The 14,984-nt window shown below is 58.3% G+C and overlaps 1 protein-coding gene across 1 annotated transcript in view; it reads left to right on the top strand.

Moving 5' to 3' along the window:
• Nucleotides 1-372: 372 nt before the first annotated feature.
• Nucleotides 373-14,984, top strand: part of FLNC (filamin C) — a gene marked incomplete at its 5' end in the record, with an annotated part of 30,700 nt that continues 16,088 nt past the window's right edge. Inside the window, 4 exon segments of the mRNA NM_204573.1 lie at nt 373-438; nt 440-442; nt 445-509; nt 13,106-13,282. Coding sequence (NP_989904.1) covers nt 373-438; nt 440-442; nt 445-509; nt 13,106-13,282 — 311 coding nt within the window.

The raw sequence follows: 14,984 nt of genomic DNA, 5'->3' as shown, positions 1-14,984 counted from the left end.
GTCCCCCTCCCCCCGCAGGAGGCGCTCCGTGTGAACCCCCCCATACCCCCCACACCCCCCACACCCCCTATGTCCCCCCACACCCCACACCCCCTATGTCCCCCCACACCCCTCACCCCCTCTGTCCCCCCTCCCCCCGCAGGAGGCACTCCGTGTGAACCACCCCATACCCCCCCACCTCCCACACCCCCCTATGTCCCCCCATATCCCCCACATCCCCCACACCCCCCCATGTCCCCCCATACCCCCCACACCCCCTATCCCCCCCACACCCCCCTGACCCCCCTATGTCCCCCCATAACCCCCTGACCCCCCATGTCCCCCATATCCCCCACCCCCCCCCACCCCCCTGACCCCCCATGTCCCCCTCCCCCCGCAGGAGGCGCTCCGTGTGAACCACCCGGCGGCGCTGTCGGTGCATTTGAACGGCGCCCGCGGCGCCATCGACGCCAAAGTGCTGAGCCCGACCGGAACCGTCAGCGAATGCAGCGTGTCCGAAATCGACCCCGGTGAGGGGGGAGGGGGGCACCGGGGGGGGGGTGGGAGGGGATGGGGTGGGGGGATGGGGATATGGGGGGATATGGGGGGTGATGGGGATATGGGGGGTTATGGGGTGGGGTGGATGGTGGTACATGGGGGGTCCCTATTGGTTTGTGCCCCCACATCTGTACTCCATCGGGTTATGGGGTCCCTATGGGTCCCTATGGGGTTCTATGGGTCCCTATGTGTTTGTGCCCCCCAGATCTGTACTCCATCGGGTTATGGGGTCCCTATGGGTCCCTATGGGGTTCTATGGGTCCCTATGTGTTTGTGCCCCCACATCTGTACTCCATCGGGTTATGGGGTCCCTATGGGTCCCTATGGATCCCTATGGGGGATGGGGATATGGGGGGGGGTATGGGGTTATGGGGTTATGGGGGGGTTATGGGGTGGGGGGGGTTGGGGGGGATGGGGAGATATGGGGGGATGGGGAGGGTGGAGGGTTATGGGGGTACATGGGGGGGTTATGGAGGGTATGGGGATATGGGGGGTTATGGGGTGGGGTGGATGGTGGTACATGGGGGGTCCCTATGGGTTTGTGTCCCCACATCTGTACTCCATTGGGTTATGGGGTCCCTATGGGTCTCTATGGGGTCTTTATGGGTCCTTATGGGATTGTGCCCCCCAGATCTGTTCTCCATCAGGTTATGGGGTCTCTATGGGTCCCTATGGGGTCCCTATGGGGGATGGGGATATGGGGGGGGGGTATGGGGTTATGGGGTTATGGGGGGGTTATGGGGTGGGGGGGGTTGGGGGGGATGGGGAGATATGGGGGGATGGGGAGGGTGGAGGGTTATGGGGGTACATGGGGGGGTTATGGAGGGTATGGGGATATGGGGGGTTATGGGGTGGGGGGTGATGGGGATACATTGGGGGGGATGTGGGGGGTATGGGGATGGGGGGGGTTATAGGGGGTATGGGGATATGGGGGGTTATGGGGTGGGGGTACATGGGGGGTAAATGGGGGATATGGGGATATGGGGGGGGATGGGGATATGGGGGGTTATGGGGTGGGGGTACATGGGGGGTAAATGGGGGATATGGCGATATGGGGGGGGATGGGAATATGGGGGGTTATGGGGTGGGGGGGGATGGAGGTACATGGGGAGATATGGGGGTTATGGGGTGGGGGGGAGATGGGGGGATATGGGGGGTATGGGGGGACGTCGGGGGGGTGGGGATATGGGGGGTTATGGGGTGGGGGGGATGGGGGTACGTGGGGGGGATATGAGGGGTTATGGGGTGGGGGGGGATGGGGATACATTGGGGGGATGTGAGGGATATGGGGGGTTATGGGGTGGGGGGGGGATGGGGGGTATGGGGTTATGGGGCGTTATGGGGTGGGGGGGGATGGGGTATATGGGGGGGGTAGGGGGGGATATGGGGGGTTATGGGGTGGGGCGATGGGGGTACGTGGGGGGGATATAGGGGGGGATGGGGATATGGGGAGTTATGGGGTGGGGGGGAGGATGGGGATACGGGGGGGGATATGGAGGGTATGGGGATATGGGGGGTTATGGGGTGGGGGGTTGGGGGGCTATGGGGGGATATGGGGGGATGAGTATATGGGGGGTTATGGGGTGGGGGGCGGGGGGGGCGATGGGGGGGGATGGGGGGATATGGGGGGGATGGGGATATGGGGAGTTATGGGGTGGGGGGTTGTGGGGGTATGGGGGAATATGGGGGGGGATATGGGAGGGGGGGACATAGGGGAGATATGGGGGGTTATGGGATGGGGGGGTTGGGGGGGTATAGGGGGATATGGGGTGGGGGGAGATGGGGGTACGTGGGGGGGGTATGGGGATATAGGGGGTTATGGGGTGGGGGGGGAGCGATGGGGGGGGATGGGGGGATATGGGGGGTATGGGGATATGGGGGGTTATGGGGTGGGGTGGATGGTGGTACATGGGGGGTCCCTATGGGTTTGTGCCCCCAGATCTGTACTCCATCGGGTTATGGGGTCCCTATGGGTCTCTATGGGGTCTTTATGGGTCCTTATGGGATTGTGCCCCCCAGATCTGTTCTCCATCAGGTTATGGGGTCTCTATGGGTCCCTATGGGGTCCCTATGGGGTCTTTAAGGGTCCCTCTGGGTTTGTGCCCCCCAGATCTGTACTCCACCGGGTTATGGGGTCTCTATGGGGTCTTTATGGGTCCTTATGGGTTTGTGCTCCCAGATCTGTACTCCATCGGGTTATGGGGTCTCTATGGGGTCCCTATGGGGTCTTTATGGGTCCCTCTAAGTTTGTGCCCCCCACATATGTACTCCATCGGGTTATGGGGTCCCTATGGGTCCCTATGGGGTCCCTATGGGGTTCTGTAGGTCCCTATGGGTTTGTGGCCCCAGATCTGTACTCCATCGGGTTATGGGGTCTCTATGGGTTCCTATGGGGTCTCTATGGGGTCTTTATGGGTCCCTATGGGTTTTTTTTTGCCCCCAGATCTGTACTCCATCGGGTTATGGGGTCCCTATGTGTCCCTATGGGTCCCTATGGGTCTCTATGTGTCCCTATGGGGTTCTGTGGGTCCCTGTGGGGTTCTATGGGTCCCTATGTGTTTTTGCCCCCAGATCTGTACTCCATCGGGTTATGGGGTCCCTATGTGTCCCTATGGGGTCTCTATGGGGTTCTATAGGTCCCTATGGGTTTGTGGCCCCAGATCTGTACTCCATTGGGTTATGGGGTCTCTGTGGGGTCTCTATGGGGTCCCTATGGGTCTTTATGGGTCCCTCTGGGTTTGTGCCCCCCACATATGTACTCCGTCGGGTTATGGGGTCCCTATGGGGTATCTATGGGTCCCTATGGGGTTCTATAGGTCCCTATGGGGTTCTAAGGGTCCCTATGGGTCCCTATGGGGTCTCTATGGGTTTGTTCCCCCAGATCTGTACTCCATCGGGTTATGGGGTCCCTATGGGTCCCTATGGGGTCCCTATGGGGTTCTATGGGTTTCTATGGGTTTGTGCCCCCCAGATCTGTACTCCATCAGGTTATGGGGTCCCTATGGGGTCTTTATGGGTCCCTATGGGTTTGTGCCCCCCAGATCTGTACTCCGTCGGGTTATGGGGTCCCTATGGGGTCTCTATGGTTTACTATGGGATTCTGTGGGGTCTCTATGGGGTCTTTATGGGTCCCTATGTGTTTGTGCCCCCAGATCTGTACTCCATCGGGTTATGGGGTCTCTATGGGTCCCTATGGGGTCCCTATGGGGTCTCTATGGGGTCTTTATGGGTCCCTATGTGTTTGTGCCCTCCAGATCTGTACTTCATCGGGTTATGGGGTTCCTATGGGGTCTCTATGGGGTCCCTATGGGGTCTTTATGGGTCCCTCTGGGTTTGTGCCCCCCACATATGTACTCCGTTGGGTTATGGGGTCCCTATGGGGTTCTATAGGTCCCTATGGGGTTCTAAGGGTCCCTATGGGTCCCTATGGGGTCTCTATGGGTTTGTTCCCCCAGATCTGTACTCCATCGGGTTATGGGGTCCCTATGGGTCCCTATGGGGTCCCTATGGGGTTCTATGGGTTTCTATGGGTTTGTGCCCCCCAGATCTGTACTCCATCGGGTTGTGGGGTCTCTATGGGTTCCTATGGGGTCCCTATGGGGTTCTATGGGTCCCTATGGGTTTGTGCCCCCCAGATCTGTACTCCATCAGGTTATGGGGCCCCTATGGGGTCTCTATGGGGTCTTTATGGGTCCCTATGTGTTTGTGCCCTCCAGATCTGTACTTCATCGGGTTATGGGGTCCCTATGGGGTCTCTGTGGGATCCCTATGGGGTCTTTATGGGTCCCTATGTGTTTGTGCCCCCCAGATCTGTACTCCATCGGGTTATGGGGTCTCTATGGGTCCCTGTGGGGTCTTTATGGGTCCCTATGGGTTTGTGCCCCCCAGATCTGTACTCCATCGGGTTATGGGGTCTCTATGGGTCCCTATGGGGTCCCTATGGGGTCTCTATGGGGTCTTTATGGGTCCCTATGTGTTTGTGCCCTCCAGATCTGTACTTCATCGGGTTATGGGGTTCCTATGGGGTCTCTGTGGGGTCCCTATGGGGTCTTTATGGGTCCCTCTGGGTTTGTGCCCCCCACATATGTACTCCGTCGGGTTATGGGGTCCCTATGGGGTCTCTATGGGTCCCTATGGGGTTCTTAGGGTCCCTATGGGTCCCTATGGGGTCTCTATGGGTTTGTTCCCCCAGATCTGTACTCCATCGGGTTATGGGGTCCCTATGGGTCCCTATGGGGTCCCTATGGGGTTCTATGGGTTTCTATGCGTTTGTGCCCCCCAGATCTGTACTCCATCGGGTTGTGGGGTCTCTATGGGTTCCTATGGGGTCCCTATGGGGTCTTTAAGGGTCCCTCTGGGTTTGTGCCCCCCAGATCTGTACTCCACCGGGTTATGGGGTCTCTATGGGGTCTTTATGGGTCCTTATGGGTTTGTGCTCCCAGATCTGTACTCCATCGGGTTATGGGGTCTCTATGGGGTCCCTATGGGGTCTTTATGGGTCCCTCTAAGTTTGTGCCCCCCACATATGTACTCCATCGGGTTATGGGGTCCCTATGGGTCCCTATGGGGTCCCTATGGGGTTCTGTAGGTCCCTATGGGTTTGTGGCCCCAGATCTGTACTCCATCGGGTTATGGGGTCTCTATGGGTTCCTATGGGGTCTCTATGGGGTCTTTATGGGTCCCTATGGGTTTTTTTTTGCCCCCAGATCTGTACTCCATCGGGTTATGGGGTCCCTATGTGTCCCTATGGGTCCCTATGGGTCTCTATGTGTCCCTATGGGGTTCTGTGGGTCCCTGTGGGGTTCTATGGGTCCCTATGTGTTTTTGCCCCCAGATCTGTACTCCATCGGGTTATGGGGTCCCTATGTGTCCCTATGGGGTCTCTATGGGGTTCTATAGGTCCCTATGGGTTTGTGGCCCCAGATCTGTACTCCATTGGGTTATGGGGTCTCTGTGGGGTCTCTATGGGGTCCCTATGGGTCTTTATGGGTCCCTCTGGGTTTGTGCCCCCCACATATGTACTCCGTCGGGTTATGGGGTCCCTATGGGGTATCTATGGGTCCCTATGGGGTTCTATAGGTCCCTATGGGGTTCTAAGGGTCCCTATGGGTCCCTATGGGGTCTCTATGGGTTTGTTCCCCCAGATCTGTACTCCATCGGGTTATGGGGTCCCTATGGGTCCCTATGGGGTCCCTATGGGGTTCTATGGGTTTCTATGGGTTTGTGCCCCCCAGATCTGTACTCCATCAGGTTATGGGGTCCCTATGGGGTCTTTATGGGTCCCTATGGGTTTGTGCCCCCCAGATCTGTACTCCGTCGGGTTATGGGGTCCCTATGGGGTCTCTATGGTTTACTATGTTATTCTGTGGGGTCTCTATGGGGTCTTTATGGGTCCCTATGTGTTTGTGCCCCCAGATCTGTACTCCATCGGGTTATGGGGTCTCTATGGGTCCCTATGGGGTCCCTATGGGGTCTCTATGGGGTCTTTATGGGTCCCTATGTGTTTGTGCCCTCCAGATCTGTACTTCATCGGGTTATGGGGTTCCTATGGGGTCTCTATGGGGTCCCTATGGGGTCTTTATGGGTCCCTCTGGGTTTGTGCCCCCCACATATGTACTCCGTTGGGTTATGGGGTCCCTATGGGGTTCTATAGGTCCCTATGGGGTTCTAAGGGTCCCTATGGGTCCCTATGGGGTCTCTATGGGTTTGTTCCCCCAGATCTGTACTCCATCGGGTTATGGGGTCCCTATGGGTCCCTATGGGGTCCCTATGGGGTTCTATGGGTTTCTATGGGTTTGTGCCCCCCAGATCTGTACTCCATCGGGTTGTGGGGTCTCTATGGGTTCCTATGGGGTCCCTATGGGGTTCTATGGGTCCCTATGGGTTTGTGCCCCCCAGATCTGTACTCCATCAGGTTATGGGGCCCCTATGGGGTCTCTATGGGGTCTTTATGGGTCCCTATGTGTTTGTGCCCTCCAGATCTGTACTTCATCGGGTTATGGGGTCCCTATGGGGTCTCTGTGGGATCCCTATGGGGTCTTTATGGGTCCCTATGTGTTTGTGCCCCCCAGATCTGTACTCCATCGGGTTATGGGGTCTCTATGGGTCCCTGTGGGGTCTTTATGGGTCCCTATGGGTTTGTGCCCCCCAGATCTGTACTCCATCGGGTTATGGGGTCTCTATGGGTCCCTATGGGGTCCCTATGGGGTCTCTATGGGGTCTTTATGGGTCCCTATGTGTTTGTGCCCTCCAGATCTGTACTTCATCGGGTTATGGGGTTCCTATGGGGTCTCTGTGGGGTCCCTATGGGGTCTTTATGGGTCCCTCTGGGTTTGTGCCCCCCACATATGTACTCCGTCGGGTTATGGGGTCCCTATGGGGTCTCTATGGGTCCCTATGGGGTTCTTAGGGTCCCTATGGGTCCCTATGGGGTCTCTATGGGTTTGTTCCCCCAGATCTGTACTCCATCGGGTTATGGGGTCCCTATGGGTCCCTATGGGGTCCCTATGGGGTTCTATGGGTTTCTATGCGTTTGTGCCCCCCAGATCTGTACTCCATCGGGTTGTGGGGTCTCTATGGGTTCCTATGGGGTCCCTATGGGGTCTTTATGGGTCCCTATGGGTTTGTGCCCCCCAGATCTGTACTCCGTCGGGTTATGGGGTCCCTATGGGGTCTCTATGGGGTCTTTATGGGTCCCTATGTGTTTGTGCCCTCCAGATCTGTACTTCATCGGGTTATGGGGTCCCTATGGGGTCTCTGTGGGATCCCTATGGGGTCTTTATGGGTCCCTATGTGTTTGTGCCCCCCAGATCTGTACTCCATCGGGTTATGGGGTCCCTATGGGTCCCTATGGGGTCCTTATGGGTCCCTATGGGTTTGTGCCCCCCAGATCTGTACTCCATCGGGTTATGGGGTCCCTATGGGTCCCTATGGGGTTCTATGGGTCCCTATGTGTTTGTGCCCCCCAGATCTGTACTCCATCGGGTTATGGGGTCCCTATGGGTCCCTATGGGGTCCCTATGGGGTCTCTATGGGGTCTTTATGGGTCCCTATGTGTTTGTGCCCTCCAGATCTGTACTTCATCGGGTTATGGGGTTCCTATGGGGTCTCTGTGGGGTCCCTATGGGGTCTTTATGGGTCCCTCTGGGTTTGTGCCCCCCACATATGTACTCCGTCGGGTTATGGGGTCCCTATGGGGTATCTATGGGTCCCTATGGGGTTCTATAGGTCCCTATGGGGTTCTAAGGGTCCCTATGGGTCCCTATGGGGTCTCTATGGGTTTGTTCCCCCAGATCTGTACTCCATCGGGTTATGGGGTCCCTATGGGTCCCTATGGGGTCCCTATGGGGTTCTATGGGTTTCTATGGGTTTGTGCCCCCCAGATCTGTACTCCATCAGGTTATGGGGTCCCTATGGGGTCTTTATGGGTCCCTATGGGTTTGTGCCCCCCAGATCTGTACTCCGTCGGGTTATGGGGTCCCTATGGGGTCTCTATGGTTTACTATGGGATTCTGTGGGGTCTCTATGGGGTCTTTATGGGTCCCTATGTGTTTGTGCCCCCAGATCTGTACTCCATCGGGTTATGGGGTCTCTATGGGTCCCTATGGGGTCCCTATGGGGTCTCTATGGGGTCTTTATGGGTCCCTATGTGTTTGTGCCCTCCAGATCTGTACTTCATCGGGTTATGGGGTTCCTATGGGGTCTCTATGGGGTCCCTATGGGGTCTTTATGGGTCCCTCTGGGTTTGTGCCCCCCACATATGTACTCCGTTGGGTTATGGGGTCCCTATGGGGTTCTATAGGTCCCTATGGGGTTCTAAGGGTCCCTATGGGTCCCTATGGGGTCTCTATGGGTTTGTTCCCCCAGATCTGTACTCCATCGGGTTATGGGGTCCCTATGGGTCCCTATGGGGTCCCTATGGGGTTCTATGGGTTTCTATGGGTTTGTGCCCCCCAGATCTGTACTCCATCGGGTTGTGGGGTCTCTATGGGTTCCTATGGGGTCCCTATGGGGTTCTATGGGTCCCTATGGGTTTGTGCCCCCCAGATCTGTACTCCATCAGGTTATGGGGCCCCTATGGGGTCTCTATGGGGTCTTTATGGGTCCCTATGTGTTTGTGCCCTCCAGATCTGTACTTCATCGGGTTATGGGGTCCCTATGGGGTCTCTGTGGGATCCCTATGGGGTCTTTATGGGTCCCTATGTGTTTGTGCCCCCCAGATCTGTACTCCATCGGGTTATGGGGTCCCTATGGGTCCCTATGGGGTCCTTATGGGTCCCTATGGGTTTGTGCCCCCCAGATCTGTACTCCATCGGGTTATGGGGTCCCTATGGGTCCCTATGGGGTTCTATGGGTCCCTATGTGTTTGTGCCCCCCAGATCTGTACTCCATCGGGTTATGGGGTCCCTATGGGTCCCTATGGGGTTCTATGGGTCCCTATGGGTTTGTGCCCCCCAGATCTGTACTCCATCGGGTTATGGGGTCCCTATGGGTCCCTATGGGGTTCTATGGGTCCCTATGTGTTTGTGCCCCCCAGATCTGTACTCCATCGGGTTATGGGGTCCCTATGGGTCCCTATGGGGTTCTATGGGTCCCTATGGTTTTGTGCCCCCCAGATCTGTACTCCATCGGGTTATGGGGTCCCTATGGGGTCTCTGTGGGATCCCTATGGGGTCTTTATGGGTCCCTATGTGTTTGTGCCCCCCAGATCTGTACTCCATCGGGTTATGGGGTCCCTATGGGGTCTCTGTGGGATCCCTATGGGGTCTTTATGGGTCCCTATGTGTTTGTGCCCCCCAGATCTGTACTCCATCGGGTTATGGGGTCTCTATGGGTCCCTATGGGGTCCCTATGGGGTCTCTATGGGGTCTTTATGGGTCCCTATGTGTTTGTGCCCTCCAGATCTGTACTTCATCGGGTTATGGGGTTCCTATGGGGTCTCTGTGGGGTCCCTATGGGGTCTTTATGGGTCCCTCTGGGTTTGTGCCCCCCACATATGTACTCCGTCGGGTTATGGGGTCCCTATGGGGTCTCTATGGGTCCCTATGGGGTTCTAAGGGTCCCTATGGGTCCCTATGGGGTCTCTATGGGTTTGTTCCCCCAGATCTGTACTCCATCGGGTTATGGGGTCCCTATGGGTCCCTATGGGGTCCCTATGGGGTTCTATGGGTTTCTATGGGTTTGTGCCCCCCAGATCTGTACTCCATCGGGTTGTGGGGTCTCTATGGGTTCCTATGGGGTCCCTATGGGGTCTTTATGGGTCCCTATGGGTTTGTGCCCCCCAGATCTGTACTCCGTCGGGTTATGGGGTCCCTATGGGGTCTCTATGGGGTCTTTATGGGTCCCTATGTGTTTGTGCCCTCCAGATCTGTACTTCATCGGGTTATGGGGTCCCTATGGGGTCTCTGTGGGATCCCTATGGGGTCTTTATGGGTCCCTATGTGTTTGTGCCCCCCAGATCTGTACTCCATCGGGTTATGGGGTCCCTATGGGTCCCTATGGGGTCCTTATGGGTCCCTATGGGTTTGTGCCCCCCAGATCTGTACTCCATCGGGTTATGGGGTCCCTATGGGTCCCTATGGGGTTCTATGGGTCCCTATGTGTTTGTGCCCCCCAGATCTGTACTCCATCGGGTTATGGGGTCCCTATGGGTCCCTATGGGGTTCTATGGGTCCCTATGGGTTTGTGCCCCCCAGATCTGTACTCCATCGGGTTATGGGGTCCCTATGGGTCCCTATGGGGTTCTATGGGTCCCTATGTGTTTGTGCCCCCCAGATCTGTACTCCATCGGGTTATGGGGTCCCTATGGGTCCCTATGGGGTTCTATGGGTCCCTATGGGTTTGTGCCCCCCAGATCTGTACTCCATCGGGTTATGGGGTCCCTATGGGGTCTCTGTGGGATCCCTATGGGGTCTTTATGGGTCCCTATGTGTTTGTGCCCCCCAGATCTGTACTCCATCGGGTTATGGGGTCCCTATGGGGTCTCTGTGGGATCCCTATGGGGTCTTTATGGGTCCCTATGTGTTTGTGCCCCCCAGATCTGTACTCCATCGGGTTATGGGGTCTCTATGGGTCCCTATGGGGTCCCTATGGGGTCTCTATGGGGTCTTTATGGGTCCCTATGTGTTTGTGCCCTCCAGATCTGTACTTCATCGGGTTATGGGGTTCCTATGGGGTCTCTGTGGGGTCCCTATGGGGTCTTTATGGGTCCCTCTGGGTTTGTGCCCCCCACATATGTACTCCGTCGGGTTATGGGGTCCCTATGGGGTCTCTATGGGTCCCTATGGGGTTCTAAGGGTCCCTATGGGTCCCTATGGGGTCTCTATGGGTTTGTTCCCCCAGATCTGTACTCCATCGGGTTATGGGGTCCCTATGGGTCCCTATGGGGTCCCTATGGGGTTCTATGGGTTTCTATGGGTTTGTGCCCCCCAGATCTGTACTCCATCGGGTTGTGGGGTCTCTATGGGTTCCTATGGGGTCCCTATGGGGTCTTTATGGGTCCCTATGGGTTTGTGCCCCCCAGATCTGTACTCCGTCGGGTTATGGGGTCCCTATGGGGTCTCTATGGGGTCTTTATGGGTCCCTATGTGTTTGTGCCCTCCAGATCTGTACTTCATCGGGTTATGGGGTCCCTATGGGGTCTCTGTGGGATCCCTATGGGGTCTTTATGGGTCCCTATGTGTTTGTGCCCCCCAGATCTGTACTCCATCGGGTTATGGGGTCCCTATGGGTCCCTATGGGGTCCTTATGGGTCCCTATGGGTTTGTGCCCCCCAGATCTGTACTCCATCGGGTTATGGGGTCCCTATGGGTCCCTATGGGGTTCTATGGGTCCCTATGTGTTTGTGCCCCCCAGATCTGTACTCCATCGGGTTATGGGGTCCCTATGGGTCCCTATGGGGTTCTATGGGTCCCTATGGGTTTGTGCCCCCCAGATCTGTACTCCATCGGGTTATGGGGTCCCTATGGGTCCCTATGGGGTTCTATGGGTCCCTATGTGTTTGTGCCCCCCAGATCTGTACTCCATCGGGTTATGGGGTCCCTATGGGTCCCTATGGGGTTCTATGGGTCCCTATGGGTTTGTGCCCCCCAGATCTGTACTCCATCGGGTTATGGGGTCCCTATGGGGTCTCTGTGGGATCCCTATGGGGTCTTTATGGGTCCCTATGTGTTTGTGCCCCCCAGATCTGTACTCCATCGGGTTATGGGGTCCCTATGGGGTCTCTGTGGGATCCCTATGGGGTCTTTATGGGTCCCTATGTGTTTGTGCCCCCCAGATCTGTACTCCATCGGGTTATGGGGTCTCTATGGGTCCCTATGGGGTCCCTATGGGGTCTCTATGGGGTCTTTATGGGTCCCTGTGTGTTTGTGCCCTCCAGATCTGTACTTCATCGGGTTATGGGGTTCCTATGGGGTCTCTGTGGGGTCCCTATGGGGTCTTTATGGGTCCCTCTGGGTTTGTGCCCCCCACATATGTACTCCGTCGGGTTATGGGGTCCCTATGGGGTCTCTATGGGTCCCTATGGGGTTCTAAGGGTCCCTATGGGTCCCTATGGGGTCTCTATGGGTTTGTTCCCCCAGATCTGTACTCCATCGGGTTATGGGGTCCCTATGGGTCCCTATGGGGTCCCTATGGGGTTCTATGGGTTTCTATGCGTTTGTGCCCCCCAGATCTGTACTCCATCGGGTTGTGGGGTCTCTATGGGTTCCTATGGGGTCCCTATGGGGTCTTTATGGGTCCCTATGGGTTTGTGCCCCCCAGATCTGTACTCCGTCGGGTTATGGGGTCCCTATGGGGTCTCTATGGGGTCTTTATGGGTCCCTATGTGTTTGTGCCCTCCAGATCTGTACTTCATCGGGTTATGGGGTCCCTATGGGGTCTCTGTGGGATCCCTATGGGGTCTTTATGGGTCCCTATGTGTTTGTGCCCCCCAGATCTGTACTCCATCGGGTTATGGGGTCCCTATGGGTCCCTATGGGGTCCTTATGGGTCCCTATGGGTTTGTGCCCCCCAGATCTGTACTCCATCGGGTTATGGGGTCCCTATGGGTCCCTATGGGGTTCTATGGGTCCCTATGTGTTTGTGCCCCCCAGATCTGTACTCCATCGGGTTATGGGGTCCCTATGGGTCCCTATGGGGTTCTATGGGTCCCTATGGGTTTGTGCCCCCCAGATCTGTACTCCATCGGGTTATGGGGTCCCTATGGGTCCCTATGGGGTTCTATGGGTCCCTATGTGTTTGTGCCCCCCAGATCTGTACTCCATCGGGTTATGGGGTCCCTATGGGTCCCTATGGGGTTCTATGGGTCCCTATGGGTTTGTGCCCCCCAGATCTGTACTCCATCGGGTTATGGGGTCTCTATGGGTCCCTATGGGGTCCTTATGGGTCCCTATGTGTTTGTGCCCCCCAGATCTGTACTCCATCGGGTTATGGGGTCTCTATGGGTCCCTATGGGGTCCTTATGGGTCCCTATGTGTTTGTGCCCCCCAGATCTGTACTCCATCGGGTTATGGGGTCCCTATGGGTCCCTATGGGGTTCTAAGGGTCCCTATGTGTTTGTGCCCCCCAGATCTGTACTCCATCGGGTTTCTGCCCATGGAGAATGGGGTCCACGCGGTGGAGGTGCGGCTGAACGGCCGCCACGTTCCGGGCAGTCCCTTCAACGTCCGCGTGGGGGAGCAGAGCCACGACGCCGACCCCGGCCTCGTCACCGCCTATGGGGCCGGCCTGCAGGGCGGCGTCACCGGTATGGGGCGGTACCGGGGGGGGCACGGGGGGGGGGGGGGGGCGGGAGCGGGGGGGGGGGATTGTAAGGGGGGGGTTATGGTCATGGGGGGTGGGGGGTTATGGATCGGGGGGGGGATTTTGGGGGGGTTATGGCCATGGGGTGGGCTGTGGGTTTGGGGGGGGTTATGGAAGGGGGGGGATTGTAGGGGGGGTTATGGCCATGGGGGGGACTGGGGGGGGGGTTGGGATATGGAAGGGGGTGGGGGGATCATGGGGGGGGATTATGGCCGTGGGGGGGGGTGGGGGGGGATATGGCTATGGGGGGGGGGATATGGAAGGGGGGGAGGGGTTATGGCCATGGGGGGGGGGGGGACATGGAAGGGGGGGGGGATTGTAGGGGGGGTTGTGGCCATGGGGGCGGGTGGGGGGTGGGGGGGATATGGCTATGGGGGGATGGGGGGGGGATATGGAAGGGGGTGGGGGGATTGTAGGGGGGGTTACGGCCATGGGGGGAGGGGGGGGATATGGTAGGGGGGGATTGTAGGGGGGGTTATGGCCATGGGGGGGGGGGGGGGATATGGACGGGGGGAGGGGATTGTGGGGGGGGGGTTATGGCCTTGGGGTGGGGGTGGGGGGTGGGGGGGGGATATGGCCATGGGGTGGGGTGTGGGTCTGGGGGGGGTTATGGAAGGGGGGGGGGATTTGGGGGGATTATGGCCATGGGGGGGGGTGGGGGGTGGGGGGGATATGGCTATGGGGGGGGGGATATGGAAGGGGGGGAGGGGTTATGGCCATGGGGGGGGGGGGGGATATGGTAGGGGGGGATTGTAGGGGGGGGTTATGGCCGTGGGGGGGGGGGGGGGGGGGGGAATATGGAAGGGGGGAGGGGATTGTGGGGGGGGGTTATGGCCTTGGGGGGGGGGGTGGGGGGTGGGGGGGGATATGGCTATGGGGGGATGGGGGGGGATATGGAAGGGGGTGGGGGGATTGTAGGGGGGGTTATGGCCATGGGGGGGTGGGGGGGATATGGAAGGGGGGATATTGGGGGGGGTTATTGCCATGGGGGGTGGGGGGGCATATGGCCATGAGGTGGGTGGGGGGGTGTTATGGAAGTGGGGGGGGGGATTGTGGGGGGGTTACGGCCATGGGGGGGGGGGGGGGGTGGGATATGGCCATGGGGGGAGGGGGGGGATATGGTAGGGGGGGATTGTAGGGGGGGTTATGGCCGTGGGGGGGGGGGGGGGGGGACATGGAAGGGGGGAGGGGATTGTGGGGGGGGTTATGGCCTTGGGGTGGGGGGGATATGGCCATGGGGTGGGATGTGGGTTTGGGGGGGGTTATGGAAGGGGGGGTGATTTGGGGGGGTTATGGCTGTGGGGTGGGGGGGGGGGATATGGAAGGGGGGAGGGGATTGTGGGGGGGGTTATGGCCATGGGGGGTTGTGGGGGATATGGCCATGGGGTGGGGTGTGGGTTGGGGGGGTTATGGAATGGGAGGGGATTGTGGGGGGGTTATGGCCATGGGGGGGACTGGGGGGGAGGATATGGAAGGGGGGGGATTGTGGGGGGAGTTAGGGCATGGGAGGGTGGGGGGGGGATATGGAAGGGGGTGGGGGGATTGTAGGGGGGGTTATGGCCATGGGGGGGACTGGGGGGGGGGATTTGGAAGGGGTGGGGGATTTTGGGGGGGGTTATGGCCATGGGGGGTTGTGGGGGATATAG

The sequence above is a fragment of the Gallus gallus genome (assembly GCF_016699485.2).
Source record: "Gallus gallus isolate bGalGal1 chromosome 1 unlocalized genomic scaffold, bGalGal1.mat.broiler.GRCg7b 1_unloc1, whole genome shotgun sequence".
In the NCBI taxonomy this organism is placed as follows: domain Eukaryota; kingdom Metazoa; phylum Chordata; class Aves; order Galliformes; family Phasianidae; genus Gallus; species Gallus gallus.
The sequence above is the reverse complement of the archived record's forward strand: the minus strand, read 5'-3'. Positions and strand labels throughout refer to the sequence as shown.